The sequence below is a fragment of the Sprattus sprattus genome (assembly GCF_963457725.1).
Source record: "Sprattus sprattus genome assembly, chromosome: 2".
NCBI lineage: Eukaryota > Metazoa > Chordata > Actinopteri > Clupeiformes > Clupeidae > Sprattus > Sprattus sprattus.
This window is the reverse complement of record NC_137921.1, coordinates 58,349,781-58,375,459: the sequence shown is the minus strand read 5'-3', so window position 1 is coordinate 58,375,459 and position 25,679 is coordinate 58,349,781. Positions and strand designations below refer to the sequence as shown.

The window sequence follows — 25,679 nt, the reverse complement described above, 5'->3', positions numbered from 1 at the left end:
TGCGCCTACATAAAGCACTGTTTAGTCATCTCTGTGCACCTTCATAAAGCACTGTGTAGTCATGAAATGCTAGTGGTCTTGGTGAATGGAAGGGTTTGAGATACTGCAACAAGTATCTTCCATTTATGTGTGGGTGTGTGTTTGTTGTGTGTGGGTCTGTGTGTGTGTCTGCATGTGTGTGTGTGTGTGTGTGTGTGTGTGTGTGCGTGTGTGTGCGTATTCGTGTGCGTGTGTGTGTGTGTGTGTGTCTGCATGTGTGTGTCTATGTGTGTGTGGGTGCTGAGGGGATTTACTGGGGAATGTATGCGTGAGTGCCTGTGTTGTATTTGTGTACACTCGTGTCGAACTTGTTTACATGAGTCTGGCATCTGTTTTAATATCTTACATTTGTGAATGAGTTGTACTTGTTTGTCTAAAATGTATTACTCTAAGGTTGTGTAACACCGATGGTTGTCCATCGCCTGCAGTCAGCAAGTTTGTGTGTTTCACCTAAATATACTTTTGTACGTATGTGCTATAAGTTGATTTGATTTGTTCCCTGTCTTTGCAGGTGATGCTATGGGTGCTAGCCTCCCTGCTGGCCCTTGTTGATGGATCTGTCGCGGGACAGAGGGACAGAGAGGAGTCTTTGCCAGCGATACTAAGAAGCTCAGAGAGGATGGCATGGTATCCAACCAATCACCCACAGGCACAGGAAGAGGAGGAGGAGGAGACTGATGACCCCACTTCCTGGGCTGGGCTATTTGGTGAGTGTGCAACAAAGCACCTCTTCAGCAGAACCAATAGTTGTCAAGTAGAGCTAAAAATGGATCACTAGCACTGGTCCAAGGCCCACATCCTGTGTGTGTGTGTGTGTGTGTGTGTGTGTGTGTGTGTGTGTGTGTGTGTGTGTGTGTGTGTGTGTGTGTGTGTGTATGTGTGTGTGTGTGCATGTATGTGTGTTTATATGTGTGTTATATGAGTTTCACTGAGTGTTTTAACACTGTCTCCTGAGATGGACAGAGCATTGTTATTCTGAGGGGCAGTGGTAATCAAATAAATCGAATGCACTCGGGCTTCCCCAACCCCATGAAAATAATAATGTGTAAATCAAGACGGCGCCCCGGCGGGTCGCCGCTATAAAACACAGATTGTCGCTCCCACACAACGAATATAACTCCTGGACGTGTGCCAAGCTGTTCTGCTCGCAAGAGGGAAAAGATGGCCTTGGTGAGCGGAGCGGCCCGACCTCCCAGTCCCCGCATGGATGGAAACAATCATCAGCCAGATATGGATTTCACTCTCCTCCCCAGGAAGCCCAGATACCTTGCTCCCGAGGTGTATCACTCACTGGGAACTGGAGCACTGATCCGGGCCTCAAAACAGATGTAGAGAGATCCGATATTGGTTTACTGAACGGGACCCTCGTCCCTAAGTGTGTCCTTGCTTCCTTCGATGCCTCCCTACAGAAACAATGACTGGATCAAGGATGCGTAGAGTTCCAAGCTAGCAGACTTTATCTTGAATTGGAGAATTTACGAGAATTTTCCCATAAAACGCTAATGTCCACTGGGCAATGTGTACTAGTAATTTACTGTCAGCGTCTCGAATGTCATGAGAAAGTGGCCTCAAACTGCACCAATTACTTCATGTCTTGATGTTTTCAGGGTAACATTAACGCCCACAAAAGGTATTGATAGTCAGTAACCTTGGCATTGCTTTATATTCACATATATCAGTAGTCTGTATTACCCGTAGAAGGTTAGTGTTTAATTCAAAACAATGCTTCAACCGTAGATTTAATCAAATTCAAATGTAATAATTCCTTGCTCTTTTTTTGTACGCAGCTGTTTGTTATAAGACTTTTACAGTCAGTATCACTGATTAAAACACTTGATTTTTATTTGTAGTGTAAAATGACCTCAAGCATGCTGTCACTCCCTATTTTCTGCTAACAGTAAAGGTTACTTTTGACTTTATGCAAAAGGCATCAGAATGCTCCTGAGTTGCTATAGTAACCAGTAACTCCACAACATTGGAGCCATTACCTAAATCCCTTGGTAATGTGTAATATGCACATTGCAAACAGCATGGCAAGTTTTAACACAGCAAAATTCAACATTCAGACGAGCTCCTTAAGCCAATTATACCCGCTTTTGCCTGAGGAATATTTTGATTCATACTTTTGAAGGCACTGACTGTTAAGTCTGTTTACAGAAACTGTGAGATTTGGCATGTCATTAAAGAGTTGAAAGATTTCCATTGGAAAAGTCGTTTTTTAAAGAGAAACAATGGATTCGTTCACAAACGAGAAAATGTAATCACTTCATCTATGAATATATGATTGACTTTGTACGCTTAAATGTTGATGTTCTTTAAAAAAGGGTTGTGTGTTTCCTGTGCGTTTACCCTCCCTTTGGTCTGGTCTCTTGCAGAAAGTCCTTCACTTCTGGAGGAGGGCGAAGATCACCAAAGGCGATGGCAGCGCTCCCTCTCTGAACCGGCATCCCAGCGTTCACGGAAGAACCGCGAAAGGAAGGAAAAGAGCCGAAAAGGAAGAAAAAACAAAGACCGTCCAGACTGCCACATGGAGAGGAAGGAGATGCGCGTGCGTGACCTGGGCTTCGGCTTCGACTCGGACGAGATTGTGGTCTTCAAGTACTGTGTGGGCACGTGCATGAGCGCGCGCAAGAACTACGACCTGGCCCTGAGGCACCTGATGGAGAACGGCAGCATCCCAAGCCGTAAAGTGAGCTCCCATCCCTGCTGCCGACCCACTCATTACGAGACGGTGTCCTTCATGGACGCCCAGACCTCCTGGAAGACCATCAAGCGCCTGTCCGCCGCCAACTGCAGTTGCGTGGGATGAGAGACGCAGAGGCAGCCAGACAGCCGGCAAACAAAAAAACCCTGAATCTAAATCAGAAGCTCCAGGAACGAGGGAGGAAACTGGAGAATGAGAGGCCTGAGGTGTCTAGGGAGATGGCATGAACCACGGTGTGGAGGTGAGGGAAGTCTTCTGTCTCGGTGACGTGTCGTGATGTGATGTGGTGCGACGCGAGAGGCCCTGCTTCTCCAAAAGTGGGAGCGTTGCACTGAAGTGGAGTGGAGATGAAGCGCAATGGCGACGTGGACACAAAGGAAAGCCACGCTGCCAGCCATAACGACAACCAAAGGCATCTCTGTTCAACCACAGGCCCAGGTTTCCCTCAGTCATAAGGTCTGATAGAGGAGCATGAAAGAGGTAGTGAGCACAGAGCACCGGACTTTGTGGATAAGGAGCTCTGGTATAGGACATCTATAATCATTTTTTTTTGTTTTTTGGTGGTCTTCATGTGCCTTTAGCATCATGTGTAGCCACAGAATGGTTCTCTAGTTCCTGACATATCAGCTGCCATGAAGTTAAACAAGGACAGGAGAACTGTGGGCATGACAATGAATTGGAAGACCAAAAACTTTTGAACATTTGAAACATTGAAATGAAGCAAAGTTGGGGTAATTGCATTTATCAGACCAAGAATATTTGGTGTGGTGCGTGTGTATGATTCCTTCAAAGGCAGCTCTGTCACTAATAGGTCACGAGAGGCCGTCATTCAAAGAAGCCAAGAGTAAGTCTGCCTTTTCCTTTAAACGTTTTGGAGATGACTTTTGATCCCCCCACTAAATAAGTGGTCTACTGAATGACAAACTCAGCCCCAGGATCGTGGTCTAACCAAGCGAGGACTTTGAAGCAGACTTCCTGAAGTTTGAACTTTGACTGACCCATGTCTCTTTTTGTTTGTATCACGGTATGGATGCATATCGGTTTATATAGGTTCTTCTTACTTACTTTTATCATAGCATATCAATGAAATGACCAGTCACTTTTGGCATTATCTGTAGATTAGCCCTATAAATATGGTGACAGACAGAAACACTAAGTGGCACAGGTGTATGGCCTAAGCTAACTGTCGCTAGTTATCTTAATCGGTCAAGGGGACTATCATTTTAGGCCACATTATGCCAAGCACACAGAGACTGCAATTACTGTGATTTTCTCCATTCAAACTTCCATGAAGACTTTAACCATTTAGAGCATTAGTCCCATTGCTCTTTGATCTGTTTCTTTTCTTGTGCAGCAGTCAGAGTATGAGAGCAGTTTACATCAAAAGGCTTTGTTTCAAGTCACCCCGGAAGGGTTATGCAGGGTTTATTTGCTTTCAACTGATGAATTCTGCGAGACACTTCCTCATTATTTGACCTAACTAGTTTACATGTCCGTAAACAATCTTGTTGACAGCCTTTCAACACATGATTTATTAGAGGTTCTTAGCGGGGAACAGTTTGTCAGTAATGATCTTGAATCTCTTTTTGCTGAAGGTTTATTTGAAGTGAGGCACATGTGTGTAACAAAGGGGTTTTAAAGAGGCCACTGGACATCTTGTAAACCTAAAGGAAATGTATAAACTCTGGGGCTGTATGTCTTTGCAGAGATTATAATATCTCTTCCATGTTAAGGCCTCATCTCTATTTTAAGCTTATACGTGCTTGAGGTAGTATTTAATTTATGAATGGCATGAATGGCCCGTAATAATCCAAAAGCATTATCACTTGACTACAGTCATGTTGCATGAGAATAAAGGGGAGGACAACATGCAAGGAGAAATTGTTACCTATCTGGAATTTCACTGTCTACCCAGTAACTTTTTGACCTTGACCACATCTCTGATCCCCTGTGTTGCTGTTAATCTTTTGAAAATTAGCCAGGCAAATCTGTTGCTGTTTCCATGAACTTTCACTTAATATTCACAATGTCTTTTTATCGGGTTTTATCTTGTGTATGTTTGTCTGTGTATATTCAGTTTATTTCTCAGGATGCTACTGTAACTCATTGTTGACCATAATATCACTTAGATACATATTGACCTCATATTTTTTTGTATTAGGAGATCAGATGGAGATTTCCCTTTCATTGAAGAGTACAAAAAGACAATCCATTTCGTGAACGATTTTTTTAAAACACATGTCTATTCGGGGGGTTTTCCGGAGCTGTGCCTTACTCCGAGGCTTAGAGTCAAGGCTGTTTGTCCTGGTTGAGTGTATACACTTGCTTACTGTGGAGCTCCTTCTAGTACACACGGGAGGTGGCTCGTGTGGGTCTGCTGCAGAAGGAGTTTACAGTCTTCAGCCCTGAGGGAGGTTCATGTTTTATTTTTTTTCTCTCATGTAAATAAGTCTGTCATTCTTTATGAGATAGCTCCCCCATTAGATGCTATGCATCTCCTCGCCTTATTATGCTACTGGGGGAAGTATTTATTGCTGTTAAGTTATTTATTTATTATGGTTTTGTATTGGACTTGTTCTTACAAACATCAGATGTCTATTATTTATGAAGTGGCCATGTAAGATTTGTTATTCTTTTTTTTCCCAATGGGGCAAGATCCTTATAAAGCAACACTTCCGAAACATTCACAGAGGGACAATGATTCATTCAGCTTAACACCCATCAACAGCATTCACAGCAACAATACACCTGGGTCTGCTTATACACCGCACAAGCACTCTCCTGTTATCTCTGGGCTCTTAATAGGCAGTTAGCATGGTGCAAATATCACTGGCTAGGCCTCTTCCAGCTCTGTCACTCTCCCACAGTGCCAAAGCAGGAAGCCAAGCGTGGATAGACTGTGCCTGACATCCCTGTCATCAGGGACCAAACACCTCAGCCTGACCAAGGACCACATCTAATCTAATTTAGTGCTTTACCACCACAAGGAGCCTTGTTGTTCCACAGTTAAACATTATCATCCACAACCTCATAACTCCAGTGTTTATAATTATTATTATTATTATTATTATTGGTGTTGCTGTTTTTATTCCACTGTTGTGAAAGTTCTGTATGAACTATATTTTTATACTATTTTCCTCCTGTAAAGGAATAAAGTTTTATCAAAAAGATCAGTGTTCAAAGGAAATACTTCAAAACTGATTTTATGAATGAAAAGGTAGACTGTGGTTTTATTTAGTAGGTAGTGAACATGAAATGAATGAGAATACTGAGCAGACAAACTGTTCAAAAGCCAATGCTTAACTGACTGATGACCAGGGAGTAGAACCCCAAGGTCTTGTTGCAGAATACACACTAAAATATCCTGAGAGACAAATCGAGTATATGTACCTTTAAAGGCATAACGGAGGAGAAATATGGGGTACATGCATATCACAGCACGGTACATAAACTATGCATGCAATGTGAGACCATTAGAGATTCCATTCAAGTTTTCCAAAGTGTGTGTGTGTGTCATATATATATATATATATATATATATATATATATATAAACATCCTGTGATCCATTGCTGTTTTCTTCCAGAGCAATGTCTAAGGCAAGCTATTTAAAAATGACCACCAAATAAAGCCTCCAAAGCATGATGAGAACAGTAGCCTTGACTCTCATTTCTTTTCGCATTGCACCACTAATGAATATCCAGTCGACCACAGAGTTGTTTAGTTCTTCAATGATAAATCAGTGGTCCACCGGCAAAGCATAGCAGTTGGTATGTCTTTATTTAGTTTGACAAGGGTTGGTAATGTGCCATAGGTTTAACGTGCTCCTCTATAGATGCGGCCAGTGAAGGCAGGGGTTCCCACAAAGAGCCTTCTCTGAAGCGCGAAGCTCACACGCGGTTCTGCACGTCTCTGTAAACTACCACAAGCCCAGTTTTGTTCTCTTATCCGCACACCATCACACTCTGATTGCAGTATTTTCTTTTGTAGGAGCCCGTCAGATAAGGCACCCTTCTCACCTGGGAGGGCAGAGAGGCCCTAGTGACGCTTGACAACACACTCCTACCCTCCCAAGCCCTGAGCTGAATGTGATACACTGTTTATACAAACCACAGACAGGAGACAGAGTTGGTGCGGAGAGAGGGCATTAGCACTTGATTCCGATCTTCTGCCTCGGAGACTGTTTATCAACACTGTCCCACGGCACAGGTGACCAAACATCTGCTTCAAGGGCTTCTCTATGGAGGGTGAAGGATTGCCCGCACAAAGCCCTGGGCCTCCCAAGCACATAGATTATTGTTTCTAGCGGGTTAAACAAAACAACCTCCCTTGAACGAGCCTCTGTCGCTGAAACCTACCTCTGCACATCCACATTTCGCCAGAGGATGGGCGTTCACATCTGGCCACTCTTGGACAGCAGCATGAGGGATCATTGTTTTAAATGTAGGGTCACCAAAGTACGCCCACATCCTCACAATCAAACCTGATCATTGGGCCACTTGGGGACTCCATATCTCCTCATCACACAAGTGCTTTATACGTGGAAGGTTATGACATTGATGGAATTTAGTCCTGATGAGAGAGGAGATAAAGACCTGAGTGTTGAAGCGTATCGTGCCACTGGCTCTTATCGCGAGCCCTTTTCACCTGCTCACATCTCATGGGTGTATGTGCAAGACAACAATGCGGTGGCCTAACATTTCAACATAACTGCGGCGGGGGCAGGACGGGGGTTACCTCTTGCCTTCAGGCCCATCACTTCTCCCAGCATTCCCTGGCCATGGTCCATAAAGGAAAATGTGTTGTTGGGAAGCCCCGTACGTTTATGGAAACTATGAGTCTTATCAGGAGTCTGAATGGGCGATCTCCTTCGACCTTTCAGAAACTGAAACATTAACTGCAGCATAGCACAACACCAACGTGCCACAGATGTATGTGCACATCACAGATTAAAACCTGTTTGTTAAAACATGTTAGGGCAAAGCTACCCTACAGTCACATCACTGACAACATGCAAATGTACTGTATAGTTTTTATACACAAGATTAGTATATAAGATAAAGTAATTGATTAACTTGACTTGATTAACTGATATTCACTTAGATAGTGTGCTTTGTAATGAATTGAACAATTATTTCTGAATTCCTTATGTAAGTAGTTGATATAAGCTAAACATGACATAGGCTAAATTTCATTTGGTAGGACAATAGGCCTTCACACTCCTACACTGGAATTTCTTTAGAAAGGAACAGCTTATCTATTTGTGCCCCCTGTTGGTCAGTGTTGGAGACTCCCCCCCCCCCCCCCCCCCCCACTACTAATACAAAATAAAAATAAATATATATGGTAGCGTAAGCAAGGCTTTAATGTTATTGTATTTCAGCAAATTGTTACAGTGAACAGTCCACTGTGGATGACGAAGAGGACAATTAACGTTAACGTTACATTGTAACATTGTAACATTGTAATGGGCACTTCTCGAAATGTCTTTTGAACCATCACGGTTTCCGTACGGCTTCCGTAATCTGCGCGCGGGACATTCAACAGCATTTTGTAAACAGAAGATGGTGTGCTAATCTAGTTTAGATTTAGTTGTGTAGTTCATTTAGGCTCTGTCATCATGTATAACGAAAGATTGCCACGTTGTTTTATTTTGCTATTGTTATGATCATTTCAGAAGGCATGATGTGGTTGACTACGGATGGCAATGTAGAGTTAGTTAAACTACTTATCTATCTGGCTAGTTAATTTACGTTAACACTATCTTGGTTGCTAACGTTAGCTGTCCTATTTGGGTAGCAAAGAGCGACAAATAATTATAATAATAATACAAATTTGTTTATGTATCTCGTTGGAGTACAATCCGAATTTAAGACCATGGTAAGCAGGATAACTTACGTTGTTACATTTCATTTGCATGATGTTAACATTAGCTAGCAATACTTTACGTTAATTGGCATAACTGGGAGACAAAGTCAAAGTTTAAAACCTATTTAAAAAAAAATAACGAACTAAGTCACAAAGAGTCAATAAAGTTGCAGTAGTGAAATATATTTGTTAATTTACATCGTCTTACAGAGAAGAAGCTTAGCACCAAGTCAAGTTGCCAAAAAAAAAAGATGTGGGGGTGATTCCTCCTCCGACGAGGATTGGGATCCTAAACAGGTAAGTCAAGTGTTAGCGGCAAGTGAAAATAAATACCCGGTAAGTTTGCTATATGTAGCACTAGCTGCACAACTACTTGTCATTCTTCGTTGAATAATGAACCAGCTGGATGTCTTGTGGCATTGCAGACAAGTAAGCGAAGAAAGGGAGATGCGGACTGCCGAGAGAACCTTATCTCCCCTTACAGGAAACCTCTCACGCAGTTAACCAATCCGCCGCAATGTGTGGACAGCAGTCAGCACGTAAGTTACCCTTATGTGTAAGCTTGCATGATTTCTTCATGATCTCTTGTATTTTTTTCATATCGCCCTTGATATTACGTTTTTGTTGATTACTACAGGAGGCCTTTATTCGCAGCATCCTTTCAAAGCCATTCAAAATTCCTATTGCCAACTACACAGGTACTCACAGAACACCTCCTCTGTCTAAGTCAGCCCAGCCCCGTCTGTATATTTACACCACATGTTCTATTAAGAACAGCATTGATAAGTCTCTGTGATATCTTTACAGGCTCTCTGGGAATACGAGCTCTGGGCCTGAAGCGTGCAGGGGTCCGGAAGGCTCTTCATGACCCGTTTGAGGCTGATGCCCTGGTTCTTTATGAGCCACCTGTTCTGAGTGCCCATGACATGATCAAAGCTGACAAGTGAGTCATTGCTCTTCTCTCTTCAGGTTACGTGAGGTATTTAGCAGACACTTTAATCCAAGCGATAACGATATCTTAATATCCCATTGCTATGTTATTGTGATCTGTAAGAACTTGAGAGAGATGAGCATCCTTAATGTAAGATCCTCTAATAGTCATGATGTCCGTGAGGTGAGGTGTTCTTAAATCTCTGGATGTTCTCTGCAGAGACAAGGTTCCTGTTCATGTTGTTGTGGATCCAGTCCTTGGCAAAGTACTGCGGCCTCATCAGCGAGAGGTAAGTGTTCTTCATTGTCTTTTGAACAAGCATACATTTTCACATATGGTCAGTTTTCAGTACACTTTCACACACACACGTTAAAATAGTTTTTAAATGAAATATGAGCATATACTTTTTTTGCTTCATCTGACAGGGTGTAAAATTCCTCTGGGACTGTGTGACGGGGAGACGCATCCCTGACTCATACGGCTGCATCATGGCGGATGAAATGGGTCTGGGAAAGACCTTGCAGTGCATCGCACTCATGTGGACACTCCTCCGGCAGAGCCCAGATTGTAAACCGGAGATAGAAAAGGCCATCGTGGTGTCTCCCTCTAGTTTGGTGCGCAACTGGTACAATGAAGTGGGTAAATGGCTGCCAGGACGCATGCAACCACTGGCCATTGATGGAGGCACAAAAGAGGAGATTGATCGTAAATTAGGTACTTCACCAGAAAACGTTTGCAGACTGTACTGATGGGCTTTGTGATGTCTTGTGTGATGCGGCTTGTGAGTGAATGTGGGTTTTTCTTACTTTGGTAGCGGGCTTCATGGCACAGCATGGCTTGAGGGTGCCCTCTCCGATCCTTATCATTTCATACGAAACATTCCGTCTTCACACTGGAGTCCTGCACAAGGGGAAAGTCGGCCTGGTCATTTGTGATGAGGTAGGCAAGCTTCCCTTTCTGTGCAACCTTGATGAACAGTTGAAGCCCTAAACATTCCCGTACTTTCGGTTTGCTCTTCATTATGTACATGTTCAGCATCACCTCAGTTTACTCTTCATTACTGTATGAACATGTTCAGCATCACCTCACAGTTTATTTATTTTTAGGGCCACAGGCTGAAGAACTCTGACAATCAGACCTACCAGGCACTGAACGCCATGAATGCCCAGAGACGAGTGCTCATATCTGGGACTCCCATTCAGAACGACCTGCTTGAGTACTTCAGCCTTGTGCACTTTGTCAATCGTGGAATCCTTGGTAAGAAACCTTTGTGGGTTTGTGTCTTGTGTGAACTTGCCAAATAGCTGTGACCTTTGACCTTTGCTGTCCTTTGGGATGTTTCTCTTGGAAAGAGGCGTGCAAAAGTTTGGGCCATGGCCTGTTGTAGAAACCATCCTTTGATCATCTTAAGAGAATCTTCCAAAATTCCCTCTATCACTTAAATGTTCCTATGCCACTCACTGTAACACAGTGTCAAAGCATGACACCCCCTGCGGATCCACTCCCTGTGTTCTTTTCATGAAATTCTGCACCCTTTTTTCTCCAAACATAAATATTTAAATGGTCTTAGTCCACAGGATTTGTTTCCAGAATGCATCAGGCTTGTTTAGATGTCCTTTTGCAAACTTCTGACACTGAATTTTGTGCTGAGGAGGCAGGAGAGGTTTTCTTCCTATGACCCCTCCATGAAGGTCAAGTTTGGGCGGGTGTCTCTGCACAGTAGAACCGCACACCACCACTCCAGAGTCTGTTAAATCTTCCCGAAGTTAGCAGTCAAATGTGGGTTTTAATTTGCCATCTAGCAATCAAATGAGCCGTTCTCTCAATGTTTACTTGGTCTTCCTAGACCTCAACTTGACCTCAACCACTCCTGTAAACTGCCTTTTCTTAATAACATTACAAACTAAGGAAACGGCTACCAGAAAACGCTTTGCTATCTTATAGCCTTCACCTGCTTTGTGGCCGCCAAGTATTTACATTTTCAGAGAGCTAGGCAGCTGCTTAGAGGAGCCCATGGCTACCGATTGTTGGGACAAGGTTTGAGGAGTCGGGAGTATTTATAAAACTTTGAAACTTGACCCTTCCTACCGATGACCGTAAACATGGCTTAGCCATAACAAGCTATCTAAGCTCTGATTCGTTGGTAAAAAGTTATTTGAGAGCTCAAACCTCTTGGGGTGCCCAAACTTTTGCATGGGGTTAATTTTTTCACTATAAAATTGTACAAAACAAAAATAATACACAAACCTTGCCTAAATGTTGATGTTAATGTTGAAAAGAATGTTTCATCTTTAGCTTAATGCCTTTAAGAGATCGGTTAATTTTCTACTCAGCTAGCTATGCACAGGAACAGACATTGTGGCCAGGCGTGCCCAAGCTTTTGTGTTCCACTGTAACTCCTGCTCCTCTGACCCTCTCAGGCACCGCTCAGGAGTTTAAGAAACGCTTTGAGATTCCAATCCTGAAGGGTCGTGACGCTGACGCCAGCGATAAAGACAGGGCCGCTGGAGAAGACAAACTCAAGGAGCTCATCAGTATTGTCAGCGGGTTAGTAACGGTTACCAGGATAGACGGCAATTGGCAACACTTTCTGGTAGATAAAGAATATGGCTGATTTCTAACTTTGTAACTTCCAACCAAGCACACAGGAGCTTAAATGAGCCCTGAATGTCAATGTAATAAACAGTTCTAGTCTTTGTGTAAATCAGGGAATTTAGTTTGATGGGATTTTCGTGTGTTTTTCAGATGCCTGATTAGAAGGACCTCAGACATACTTTCAAAGTACCTCCCTGTGAAGATCGAGCAGGTTGTCTGTTGCAGGTATGTACATGGCAAATTCTACCTTCTTTGGTATCAATAAGCCTTTTGAATGTAGCACGCATTTTTATCCAAAATGTATTTGGTGTCTTTATGCACCCAAATGAAATGTTGTTCATTTTATTTACAAAGACAGTGGGTTTGAGTTCAGTCTGCTGATGAATGTAAAGGAAAGTTGTACATGTATAGGCACTGGTGCCCTGTGTTCCCCAGAGAAGGACACCTGTAACACACTGTCTGTGCCTGTGTCTGTGTCTGTGTCTGTGTCTGTGTCTGTGTCTGTGTCTGTGTCTGTGTCTGTGTCTGTGTCTGTGCCCGTGCCCGTGCCCATGCCCATGCCTGTGCGTGCCTGTAGACTCACCCCCCTGCAGAGTGAGCTGTACAAGCGCTTCCTGCAGCAGGCCAAACCTGTGGAGAGCCTTCAGGGGGGCAAGATCAGCGTCTCCTCCCTCTCCTCCATCACCTCGCTCAAGAAGCTCTGCAACCGTGAGTGTTCACACAGCCAACACACTCAGTCACTCGCTCTCTCACTCTGTCTGTTTATCTCTCTTTCTCTCTGTCGGACTCTCTCTGTCTGTCTGTCTCTCTGTCTATCTGTCTATCTCTCCCGCTCTCTCTGTCTGTCTGTCTGTCTGTCTCTCTCTCTCTCTCTCTCTCTCTCTGTCTGTCTGTCTGTCTGTCTGTCTCTCTGTCTCTCTCTCTGTCTATATCTGTCTATCTCTATTTATGTTATGATTGTGTAGTTTCATTTATAGCTAGTACTCTTCCCTGCGGTGCATGCCATTATCTGTGCTTATGAGTCTTCCCTCTGTGCTCCTCAGATCCTTCCCTCATCTATGACAAGTGTGTAGAGGGGGAGGAGGGCTTTGAGGGGGCCCTGGATCTCTTCCCCTCCCGCTACACCACTAAGGCTGTGGAGCCTCAGCTCTCTGGTAAGCCTCAGGCTTGGAGCTGTGTCTCCGTCCCACTCATTCACAAATCTTAAGTGCATTCACCAAGATCAGGCTAAAGATGGCGTGTGTCTCCATCGGCTGTGTTGTGCGAATTACACATGGACACTCCTCATTGAGGGGAGCCTTATGAGCAGCTGTGGGATCAAAACTTAAGGTTGTCAGGGCGACTTTAACGGAAACACAAATCTGTTTCCATCAACCTTAATCGCATTATACCCAATGTGAATAGGGTGTTAATCCACCCCCCTTAGCGAATCACATTTTTATTTGGTTTAGAAGATTTAAAGCGAATTCTAAGTGTTTCCAGTCCAAATTTCTTATTTGAATGGTCAAAATGCGCATTGAAAAGTTGGATGGAAACCCAGCTTGTGTCTCTCTTTGTAATCACTTCATTCAGAGCGAGTGTTGCCTGACCGACAGATTTTTAAAGACATTTTTAAAACATTTATTATTTTAGAGACTTCTGGCTGTATCAGTCTGTTGTTGGCCGTAGAAATGCAGTTGATGTTGAGATTTTGTCTGATCTGCATATTTTCGGAATATTCTAAATGCGTTATCACTTTGAGGAACATCTGTAGTTTTATTCGTTTTTTATCATTCTTTTCATGCATGATCCATACGATTGTTTGAAGGTATAAATGATGTGATTGTTGTATATATTTGCAGGGAAAATGCTGGTGCTGGATTACATTCTTGCCATGACAAAAAGTACAACAAGTGATAAAGTGGTACTGGTCTCCAACTACACCCAAACACTCGATCTGTTTGAGAAGTTATGTCGAACTCGGAGGTAAGCTCCAAGCCATTTCAGGTCATAAAGATATATTCTTTGCTTTGCCCACCAGCAATCAAATCATTTCTTTAAATTTCAGATATCTCTATGTTCGACTGGATGGAACCATGTCAATCAAGAAAAGAGCAAAGATAGTGGAAAAGTTCAACAGTCCCTCCGTAAGCATCTTGAACATCCTCCCTGTCATGAGCCAATGAAGTGAATATGATGTACACTTGTGTTGTCCACTGTGTCGTGACTGAAGTGAATATGATGTCACATGTGATGTCCTCTGTGTCATGACTGAAGTGAATATGATGTCACATGTGATGTCCTTCTGCATAAACACTCTCAAATCTCCCATTGTCACAGAGCCCTGAGTTCATCTTCATGCTGAGCAGCAAGGCAGGAGGGTGTGGCCTCAATCTGATTGGAGCCAATCGGCTGGTGATGTTCGACCCCGACTGGAATCCAGCCAATGATGAGCAGGCCATGGCCCGTGTTTGGAGAGATGGTCAAAAGAAGACCTGCTTCATCTACAGGTTACTTTCGGTGAGTTCAAACTCTTACTTATGCATCGGAAGGGGAACTACATTTTCTTTTAAATATAGACAAAAGATTGCCTTCTCTGTCGACAGAGAACTGTCTATCAGTTTTCCAGCATTCATATGTGTGTGTGTGTGTGTGTGTGTGTGTGTGTGTGTGTGTGTAAACAGGCGGGTACTATTGAAGAGAAGATCCTGCAGAGGCAGGCCCATAAGAAGGCTCTGAGCAGCTGTGTGGTGGATGAGGAGCAGGACGTGGAGAGACACTTCTCTCTGGGAGAGCTGCGCGAGCTCTTCTCCCTCAACGAGGACACCACCAGTGATACACACGACAAGTAGGCACCAGTATTGTCATGTGGTATTAAGTTGTATTTTCCTGTTAAAATACGTTTTAGGAGTCACAACAGTGGTGTAGCACAGTAACACAACCTAATCTGACATTTTTGTTTGGTTCATTGATTTATTTAATTCGACCGCCTTTTGAAATAGTGCATGCATACGCCAGTTGCCGCTTGCACATAAATACCTTTCAGACCTCTTCTCATTGGTCCTGTTGGATTATTGGTGCGTTATCTATTGATTTCTGACAGAGCTTTGCTGAATCAGTATGATGATCTCCTCAGGTTTCGCTGCAAGCGCTGTGTGAACGGACGACAGGTGCGTCCTCCCCCCGAGGATGCGGACTGCACCAGTGACCTGTCCCTCTGGCAGCACTGCTCCGACAAGAGGGGACTGAGGGACCCCATGCTCACGGCCGCCTGGGACGCCGCCGTCTCCTTCGTCTTCCACCAGCGCTCTCACGAGGATCAGAGAGGTGTAGTGTGAGCGGCTGCTTAAACCAGAAACCACTCACTGACACAGGGGTTAGCCACAATCCCCAGCTTCCGCTCTTATGCAGGGGTCTAGACACCTCTGTCGACTGCAGTGAAGACACTGGGTGTGTTCTAGATCAAACCGTCATTCAAGGGAATCGGTGATATGCTCCAGCCAGAACACATCTGATCCCAGGACCGGGATATGCACACAAATGGATTACTTACATTCTCCCTCACTGACACAGGGGTTAACCTCAAACCACATCCTCCTCTCTTAGGGGCGCATCTAGACCCTTGACTGCACTGAAGACACTGGGTTTATTGTAGATCATGCAGTCGTGCAGGGGAACAGTGATGTGCCTCAGTCAGAACAGAAGTGGACACTCAGGACAGTGATGTGCCTCAGTCAGAACAGAAGTGGACACCCAGGGGAACAGTGATGTGCCTCAGTCAGAACAGAAGTGGACACTCAGGACAGTGATGTGCCTCAGTCAGAACAGAAGTGGACACCGAGGGGAACAGAGATGTGCCTCAGTCAGAACAGAAGTGGACACTCAGGACAGAGATACGCACTTCAACTCTATTACATCAACCTCAGTTTGTAGAAACTCAAAACAACCCCATCTGCCACAGCCGCCTCAGAAATTAACTTGAGGTTTTGAGATTTACTTTGGTAATGCTTTACAATGTGCATTAGTAGGTTTTTTTTTCTACTTGTATTTTTTTTACCCCTCTTGTTATTTTTCATTTGCTGTTTGTGTATTTATTGTGTGAATGTTGGACAGCACTCAAGTATTGTTGTTTCTGTAAAAAGACTACATTGTTAAGTACATATATTAAACTTTACTATGCCACCTGTGATATACATGGATAAAGTGTACTATAGCGAAAAGTTATTTGTCAAATTTTAGTGGTGATTTATTTGTCAAATTTGAAACAAACCAATCACCTTTGAACCAGACTTAATCATGGGCAAAAAATACACAAATTGCTCTGACTAAAAAAATCAGGGGCTGCATTTCCACACATTACAATCCAAGTAAAAAAAAATCTTTATTTGTGTTTTCTTCGAACACATACAAAATAAGATGGTGATGCTGAAACTATGGACAGTTCCGTGTTGGCTGTAGTGGCCTGGTCCCCCCAGCCCTGGCTACATCACGCTAATGTGATCAACCATGGTGTTCCGGGAGTCCCAGTTGTCTGTGAGTATGTGACTGAAGGGAATGAGTGCCCTCAGCGCCTGCTCCTTCACCTCCTGGTCCCGGTCCAATGGGTTCAACCTCAGGTCCAGAATCAGTCTTGGGCAGGGCTGTTGTGACCTCTTATATGAACTCACCAAGGTGCTGAACTCAAGCAGGTCAGCAGGCAAGATGTAATTTGAGCTGTGCAACAAGATATATGAAACTTTAAGCCTCAATAGGAGAGCAAAAAAGAGATACCTCACAACTTCAGGGTAGGCTAGACAACACAACATTTGCCAAGAGCTGTAGGCTGTTTACACTTTTTCCAAACTAAAAATTTGAGCTGGTTGCAAAGACAATGGTGGTCTGATGTTTGTCTTACCTGAGGTCCAGTTTCAATATGTGGCTTGGCGTGTTTCCTGAGAAAAGTTCTGCTAAATCTTTAACACTTTTGGCTGTTCGGGGAGAAAACATCATCTGTAATTTATTGTATTACTGACAGGAGTCTTCTGGTCAGAATCAAGTGGGGACTGAAATCTTACCCAGTCGATTTTGAGGCAATGCGAGAGTGTGTAGAGAACACAACCCCTTGACTGTCTCTACAAAGGGCATGAGGAAGTCTTCATTTGTAGTGCATTTGTCAAAAAGCTGACAGTCTTTCAAGCATAAATCTGTGGTTGTAAACACATATTAGAAACAAATTGATATTGTATGTCAAATGCTATTATTAACAGTATTCAGCGATATCTGAAAACAACACAATTGTTTAACTTGTCACTCCCAATCAAGAAAACTACTTTCAGCCAAAAATATACCTTGCAGCAGAGAGTTCTCCAAGAAATGAAGGATTTCACAATGACAGCTGGCCAGATTAACATCATCCAACGTAAGTGACTTCAAGGTTTTATTGGAGTCTAGAAAATGATAATGCACAAAAGACAACTAAATTAGGATATTCAATACAGTTCACTACACTAAGAATCCTGGCTTGATATTACAATCATGTACAGTGCCTTGCATAAGTATTCACCCCCTTGGATGTTTTACCTTTTTTTGCTTTTATAAATCAGTCATGGTCAATATAAGTGGGCTGTTTGGACAAAAAAATTCACAAAATAGCCCTCTTTAATGTCAAAGTGATACACAGTTATGTAAATTCAATAAAAATATGTAATGAAAATAAGTGATTGCACAAGTATTCACTCCCTTTAAATAGACTGACCTAATTCAACAGAGGTTGAAGAGATTTACATAACTGTGTAGAAATCTGTTTTCACTTTGACATTAAAGAGGGCTTTTTTGTGATTTTTTGTGTCCAAAAAGCCAACTTATATTGACCATGACTGATTTATAAAAGCAATAAGGATTGCTAATATACGTCATGAAACGCATAGAATTGTGGGTACGTTTGGCCAGGTCGCTGCTTGCTGCTTGAAAACAATTGAAGTTCAAGCAGCAAGTATAGTGAACTGGTCTAGTACGTATTGAACATACAGTAGCTGTAAGCGGTCAGTTAGCGGCTTCAAGCACTTCAAAATCACACCAAATGCAGCGAGAGAAATTAAACATTGTCGGGCCATACAGACTAAAATTAAATAAAGACGCAAAGACAAGGTATATCGAAAAACTCAAAGGAGTCAAAGGAGTTGATCCCTATGAGCACAGCGACTGGTCCGGGGACATCAACCTGTTGCCCAATTTCCAGCATCCATATATCTATGAGTGTACATGTCTATGCTCGCGCCGACTTGTTTGTGCCGCGGATTCCCAAAATGCGTTGCGTTCATGATGTCACATTAGCAATCTCTATAAAAGGGTAAAACATCCAAGGGGGTGAATACTTATGCAAGGCACTGTATATGTTATCTCCCACATTGAAAAATGGAAAGGTTGACAAGGAACATCCTTTAGGCCAGGTATCACTTAGCAAACACAAGTTCCTTTAGGACTATCGCTAAATCTGACTTTGAAGGCTTTCCTATGGTTAAATGTTATATCCTTCTTGCAAGTTAATAATTACACTGAGAAAGGACATGTTTATGAATTATTGGCGCAATCATCTAACCTTAAAGACAGGGTCTTGGTGATAGCAATATTAGAGACCGTCTGCGATTCTGGCTACAGGTTGTTCAACTCAACAGCAAATCAAATTACACCCTCCCCTTCTCTGCTTGTGAAGCAACACGCTGATTGGCTGAAATTGTTAATGTCTCAGTCCAAACCACCATGTTTGTTTCCCCATGTACAGAGCCAAGACTGCGTACACAAAACAGCTAGAGAACTGAGGAGCAATTTACTAAATCTGACAACGGGTGTATTGGATGAGAATTGCAGATTCTGCCTTTAAGTGTAGGCAAGATTATGGAGAAAATGTTAAGGAGTACACCGTTTACCTGGACTAAAATGGACACTGAAACTCTAACTCTAAACAACACGAACAGGTTGGTTTAGGAGCTTACCTGCCAGTGTGCTGAGTATGGGTGAAGCTGGGTGGATCCCTGCCACATGGAGAGTGCTGAGGTTTGGAGTTTGTTTCAGTGCAGACAGAAGACCATCCATATCTATTTGCACTTTCCCATGGGAAGATTTCACAGAGAGCTTCTCCAATACAAATACTGTCAAAAAAAAGAAAAGGTAAGTTTTTGTTATTGAGGATTCCTAACCCTGCAGATGGCTACATTTTCTATGTAGACCCATATCCACAACATCCTTCTGATATAAAAATAGGCTATTTTAAGTAAAATAAAACTAATTGTGATATTATACAATAAACTATTGAAACAGTCACCAGAGATCACTATAATTTAATATAGAGAAGGAAGGCCTGAAATAAACAAAGATAGTACCTTGCTAGCATAAAGAGTTCTGTGAAAATGTAAGAAAAAGCTTTCACAGCATGGCCTTGCCAACTATATCACCAAAAGACATGGGTTAGCATGCTACAAAGCCTTTTATCAGTGGCAACTGTGCTGTTGTTTGTAAAGGTTTTGCATGCCTTATCGGTAGTCAGATTTCTATTTCTATTTCTAGTTTTTCGATTACTGTTTAATGTAGTGCATTTAAAAAAAAAAGGTTATTTGATAAATGTGCCTTACCTGTGGGTTCTAAATGCCTAAAGGCTCTCATTGGTATGAGTTTGTTGCATGAGCCAGGTGTTGGAGGGAAGATGTCCAGAGAGAGAGACTTCAGTGAGGGGCAGGCCTCTAGCACAGCATCCACAGGCGTGTGGTCGTTAACAGCCATAGTAAGATCTCTGAGGAGGCAGCCTGGCTTGCTGCACAGAATCTGGAGAGAGTTCACCAACGCCAGCAGATCAGAGTCCTTAAATAGTCCTGCAAAGGCACCGGTGTTATCAATAAGAGAAAACAGCAAGCATTTGGAAAAAGAAAAACAGGGCAAATACATTGTCAATTGCATTTTGTGTTTCTCCAATTGTGTCAACAGAATGGAACTTTGTAGCAGTATGTTTGTGAAGACTTAAATACTGGCACGTACTCTCATTGTGAAGATGAAGGGTATGAAGACAGAGCCAGAATGGTAGGGATGGTGACACCACATTGGTGATTTCAAATGGGGTCACTTGCATGTCCAGCGAGTTTATCTGTCCTTTGGGACAAATGGGGCCACACTTGGGAAGAAACGTGTCACAGGGGAATTCTGTTGGCATGTCCCACAGCCAAGTGATCCTTCTGCGTTTACAAGCCACTTCCTCCGTGGCTGAACCGCTGCCTCGGGGGCCAGTGGAGGTGTAATCTAAACAACGGGGCTCCGTCACCTGGCTGCCACTAGAAGTACCTGCAACAGGCAGCTCAACAGACTCGTGGTTTAAATGTGGTCCCACTCTATCAATTCTTCTACACCTGGTGGTAATCCAGTTCTGAAGATCGAGGCCATAGCAGCGTCCCATCTCAACCTCCTTCACAGAGCCGTGGTCAAGGAGGCGGTGGAGGATGTACAGCAAGTCTGTCTCCACGCCTGTCCACGGACTCCAGCGATCCAGCAATTTGAGGGAATCTGCCCCTCTCTCCAGCACAGCTAGGATGGGCTTAAGATCCTCTGTAGCTAGCCGACACACCTTCCTGGACACTACTGACAGGGTCTGGACATGTGACACCGTCATGGAGAGGACGGTCTGCTCACTGAGGTTTGACAAGTACTTTTTGTCCCCTCTGTTGTGTGTGTACAGGGCCACATGGAAGAGCCTCTCCAGGGACTTCTGCTTCCAGTCACAGTCAGGCTGAGCAACCTGAAGCGAGAAAAACAAAAATGCATTCACGGTTTGTAAAGTAATTCACTCATTCAACTAAAGTGTTGCTGGGAAAACTAGAATGGTATCAAATGCTACATTAACAATGAATATTAGCATACCATTGGTCTGCAACGCCACGTCTTGACCAGATCTTTGAATATGAATTCCCACACAAATGAAGTGGAAATTCCTTGGAGAGATAAATAACAACACAGGCACAAGTGTCAAAGACAGTAACATGATCACAGTCGTTGTAGTTCTAATTAATATATTAGCGGCTAAAACGATACTCACCTTTACTCTGAACTGCCGACTCAATTCTGTCGAGGTAAACGATGTTGAGATGAGGAAGGATGTCTTTTAGAAGAGAGGCCGGTAGATCTAGAAAGCGTTGAGCACAAATGAAAGGTAATGATGCGTTTAAAGGAATCAAACTATAGTCCTGTTGTGGTCTCTTCTATAGTCCATTGGTAGTCAAACCGAAATAAACGAAATTGGGTGGCAGCAGATTTGCATTTTCATTCACAAATACTTGAAAACACTTACCTGAAATCCTTTCCTCAAGAACAGACATATGTTGGCAAACAAGTTTGATACATGTTTTAACCAGGCTTTCAACAGTTGCCGATTTCCCTCTCGTTTCCACTTTAGCCATTGTGAAGCCGATTTCCAGCAAGTTAACCTATTATTTCGGCGAATCTTGCTAGCTAACAGACAGTAGCTAGCCAGTTTAGGGAATACCTAGCTAAGCCATTTTTCAAAGACCTAATAAACCGACGTAGGTGGCAACTATATGTTCTTTTCGCTTTGTCCATCCATGGTAAGACTCAAGGTTCTTAGTTATGGTATCCAACTCTCTAACATTGCAATCAGTCGAACACTTGAGTTAGCCTGCTCTAGGAACGTACACATCGGCTCTCGAGGCTCACATGCTATTCTCCACGTCATCCAGAGACGACGGAAATGGCAGTGCATCTAATGGCAGCTTTTGATGTAAGTAAGTGTTTTGCAACGAGAAAGGACATCGACTATTTTGTATTTATTTATTTTGCGGCAAAATAAATGCATTTCTGTATAAATTCGTGTTAATGTAATTTAATATTAATCCATTACTATAGTAGTGACCGTAACAGCTGGTCTGCCGAGTTGTGTCAAATATGAGTAAATACATTCTCCCAGTGTCAGTGTTTGGCTCAGCGTTTGGCTGCGTGGTTCTCCTGAAGTGAGTAAACAGTTACTTTATGTCAACCAACCCATTTTATGATAGGCGACAGACACCTTAAGTATGCTGCAGGTTAATTGGTGTAGTATGTCATTTGTTTTACATATTGGTGTCGCATGGAAAGAATGTTTTGCCTCTGCTGGGCTACATAAAATTCATACGCAAGAATAAATATTGGGTTATTTGAGAGAGCATATTATCTTTTATTTATGTATTTATTTTGGTTGAGATTTACTTTGGTTGAGAGTTACTAAGTGACCTCTAAGAATTGGGATGTGAAAGGTGACCTTTAAGTTCTTCTACAGGAATCATGTTACTGGGGGCACATGTCCATCTAAAGTCAAGATCCCTGGGAAGACAGTGGTCATCACAGGTGCTAACACAGGCATCGGCAAGGAGACTGCCCGGGAGCTGGCCAGGAGAGGTGGGTTGGTGGAAATAACAAACACATCAATACTTCAAACAGTAGTGTCAGAAAAAAACTGTTTTGTAATGTGATATGAGAGGTATAGTTGCTAAATTCACTATGTAAACAGGTGGCAGGATAATTATGGGATGTCGTGACATGGTGAAGTGTGAAGCAGCAGCTCGTGAGATCAGAGGAAAGACACTGAACAAACATGTCTACGCCCGACACATTGACCTTGCCTCCATCAAATCCATAAAGGCCTTTGTCCAAAAGATCAAGGAGGGTAAGAAGCATGCAGCCAACAAAACACAACATGAGTGATTCATTAAACAGTTTCTGAACTGCACCTGTATTAACACACTTTCAACACATTTGTTGTGATGTTGGTGCATGTATCATTGCTGTATTTACTCTTTCTGAGTGCCTTTGCCTTTTTGTCTATTAAGAGGAAGAACGTGTGGATGTGTTAATAAATAATGCTGGAGTAATGCGGTGTCCTCCAGGGAAGACAGAAGATGGATTTGACATGCAGTTTGGGGTCAACTATCTTGGTGAGAGGGTTGGTGAACATGCACTTGTTCTCTGACTGAAGCATAAACATATACATGCATAAATATGTGCATATTCTTCATGTCCTGCTTAGGTCACTTTCTATTGACCAGTCTCCTACTGGATAAGTTGAAAGGCTCTGCCCCAAGCAGGATCATCAACCTGTCGTCTGTGGCGCATGTCGGTGGGGAGGTGAACTTTGATGACCTGAACTGGGATCACCAAAAGTTTGACACGAGGAAAGCATACAGCCAAAGCAAACTTGCCATTGTACTCTTCACACGAGAGCTTGCTAAGAGACTAGAGGGTATGTGTGTGTGTGAAACTGTCTGTGTGTGAGACTGAGGAAGAGGAAAAAAAGACAAAAATAATAAATGTACAGTCGTGGCCAAAGGTTTTGAGAATGACAAAAATATGCATTTTCACAAAGTTTGCTGCTTCAGTGTCTTTAGATATTTTTGTCAGATGTTACTATGGAAGACAGAAGTATAATTACAAGCATTTAATAAGTGTCAAAGGCTTTTATTGACAATTAGTTGAGTTATTAAATGCTTGTAATTATACTTCAGTCTTCCATAGTAACATCTGTCAAAAATATCTAAAGACACTGAAGCAGCAAACTTTGTGAAAATGTAAATTTGTGTCATTCTCAAAACTTTTGGCCACGACTGTATACATAGCTGCATATTTGTGTCCTGTGTATTTCCTTTCTTGTGTGTAGGTACTGGTGTTACCGTCAATGCTGTACACCCAGGTGTAGTGGCCACAGACTTGGGGAGACACACCGGTCTGCACCAGTCACAGCTCTCCAGCACAGTGCTTTGTGAGTAAGAGGGGGTATGTGTGTAACAAATGAGACGGAGCATATGATGTGTAGCCCTTTCATCATGTTGCATTTCTCAATTTCTTTTTGTGCAGCGCCGTTTTTCTACTTGTTTGTGAAGTCTCCCACTCTCGGGGCTCAGTCCAGTGTCTATCTGGCCGTTGCTAAGGAGTTGGACGGCTCTTCTGGCCGTTACTATGACGCGATGACCGAGAAGGATCCGGCTCCACAAGCACTTGATGATAACACGTCTGAGCGACTTTGGGATGCCAGCATCGCACTGCTGGGACTCAACACACAAACAGTCTCACATGCACGTCCCACACCTCGGAGTGCCATTAAAACAGTGTCTTCTGAACTCCCTGGAGAAAGAGCTTTTTCCACCATGACCTCTGAGCCAATCAAATCCACAGTTTAACTTGGTTGGACATACTTTAATCGAACTTCAATTCAGGAGGATGCTTGGTTTTCTTGGATTGTTGAAATAATTTTTAAGGCGAAAATTCACACCACATATTACACAATAAATCAATATTTGATGAGTGTGAGTGACAACCCATCATTTTGCAGTGGTTTTCAACATGACTGTTTGATAACTGTAAAAACTCTCCATAAGGAAATTAAAGGAGAAATCCGCAATTCCAACCCAAAACACTTTATGTCAAATTCAGGGATTTGCTCTTTTCATCCCGTTAAGCTGTTCGTTCTGTGGTATTTGTACAGTCCTGGCTCTGTAAATGGAGACAAACATAGTGGCTTGGACCAAGCTATAAACAATGTGAAGAAGAATAATGTGTAGATCAATGTAGTGTCTTGGTGGTTAAAATCTCAGCATTTTGACTGGCTGTAGACAGGCTAGAGAAATTGTGATTTTCTAACTCTCTTACCCAGACCCCATAGCAAATTATTTATCTTGAATTATGTTTTAATTTTTGTGCTTTTGTTAATGCTTTTGTTATCTAAGCCACCAAACTACTTAATTTATCAGGGAGAACTTCTACCAATGGTTTTCTGCTGTAATAATTATCTGTAGTACAAATGTGAGATCATGTTTAACTGCATTAGTCACCAATCCAACAAACAAGTACAAACATTGTCACTACAAATAAGACTACATTAATGTATTAATCCTTACTATAGGGGCAATTTCATATTCTTGTGAGAAAAAGACAATATGTAGATATTGAGGCTTAAGTGATTTTTTTATTGATCAGTTTGCAAGGGAAAGCGCTTTTTCATTCATTTTTGCTGCCTCACCATCCCCAAACACTGGGAGCAGCGCAGCACTGCCATGCAAAAGTCCACTGACTTGTCCACTTGAGGCAGCTGGTGTTCACCGCCTCGCCAAGCCACCATTCAAGTCACCAGTGTGTTCAGATCAGATAACAACCTGTGCCCTCAAAGTATTTCAAGGACTATTGCTCCAGAAATGCATATATGAAAAGCCTTTGCTTTGCGGAGTTTGACCACAGGACATTAATGTAGCATGAGTGGGTAACTTTCTGATAATTCTGATAAGCTTCAAACTACAAACAAACCTATCCTTTAAACTACTTGAAATCCATTTCAAGAGGGATACTGGGAGGGTATTCCAAGTACATGGTTTTGTGACAAACCTGGGTAAATTACCTTGAAGTGGTAAACCTCCTTAAAGTTGTTTTGTTAAAAGAATAAAGACATAGGGCTCTTCTATTACGAGGTTTAACACTTACTCTGGGTTAACTTACTCTTGGTGTCACTAAAGCACATACTTGGAATACCTCTGTGTCTTATAAATACAACAGATTGAAGTCACAGGTG

At 42.7% G+C, this 25,679-nt stretch overlaps 3 protein-coding genes across 3 annotated transcripts; 2 read left to right on the top strand and 1 right to left on the bottom strand.

Annotated features, from left to right (window-relative positions):
* Positions 1-3,100: 3,100 nt before the first annotated feature.
* Positions 3,101-15,453, top strand: rad54l (RAD54 like; the record flags this gene model as incomplete). The annotated part of the gene is made up of 18 exons (XM_080860317.1): positions 3,101-3,199; positions 8,821-8,907; positions 9,036-9,149; positions 9,248-9,308; positions 9,418-9,553; positions 9,761-9,830; positions 9,967-10,255; positions 10,356-10,480; positions 10,648-10,798; positions 11,962-12,088; positions 12,287-12,361; positions 12,714-12,844; positions 13,180-13,290; positions 13,978-14,101; positions 14,184-14,262; positions 14,456-14,635; positions 14,800-14,963; positions 15,252-15,453. The coding sequence occupies 18 exons, from the start codon at positions 3,101-3,103 to the stop codon at positions 15,451-15,453; spliced, it is 2,325 nt and encodes a 774-aa protein (XP_080716443.1).
* Positions 15,454-16,477: 1,024 nt separating this feature from the next.
* On the bottom strand, positions 16,478-21,771 carry lrrc41 (leucine rich repeat containing 41). The gene is made up of 10 exons (XM_080860338.1): positions 21,423-21,771; positions 21,171-21,257; positions 20,996-21,066; positions 20,123-20,873; positions 19,723-19,959; positions 19,087-19,242; positions 17,443-17,541; positions 17,170-17,298; positions 17,010-17,082; positions 16,478-16,828 (listed from the first exon to the last, which is right to left on the bottom strand). The coding sequence occupies exons 1-10, from the start codon at positions 21,529-21,531 to the stop codon at positions 16,597-16,599; spliced, it is 1,944 nt and encodes a 647-aa protein (XP_080716464.1). The 5' UTR covers positions 21,532-21,771; the 3' UTR covers positions 16,478-16,596.
* Positions 21,772-21,843: 72 nt separating this feature from the next.
* On the top strand, positions 21,844-24,384 carry LOC308360064 (retinol dehydrogenase 13-like). The gene is given in 8 exon segments (XM_080831820.1): positions 21,844-22,098; positions 22,404-22,522; positions 22,635-22,790; positions 22,954-23,058; positions 23,151-23,363; positions 23,778-23,879; positions 23,975-24,183; positions 24,185-24,384. Coding segments are annotated over 8 exon segments (1,053 nt in total). The 5' UTR covers positions 21,844-22,033; the 3' UTR covers positions 24,269-24,384.
* Positions 24,385-25,679: the final 1,295 nt, after the last annotated feature.

Bases quoted from the DNA above. Each gene is read 5' to 3' on its own strand.
- lrrc41 (XM_080860338.1), bottom strand. From the start codon at position 21,531: ATGGCTAAAGTGGAAACGAGAGGGAAATCGGCAACTGTTGAAAGCCTG. The intron at 20,874-20,995 runs GTATGCTAATAT...TTCTCGCTTCAG, and splicing joins CGTGGCGTTGCAGACCAATG to GTTGCTCAGCCTGACTGTGA. The intron at 17,083-17,169 runs GTAAGATTTCAG...CTCCCCGAACAG, and splicing joins ATTGCCTCAAAATCGACTGG to CCAAAAGTGTTAAAGATTTA.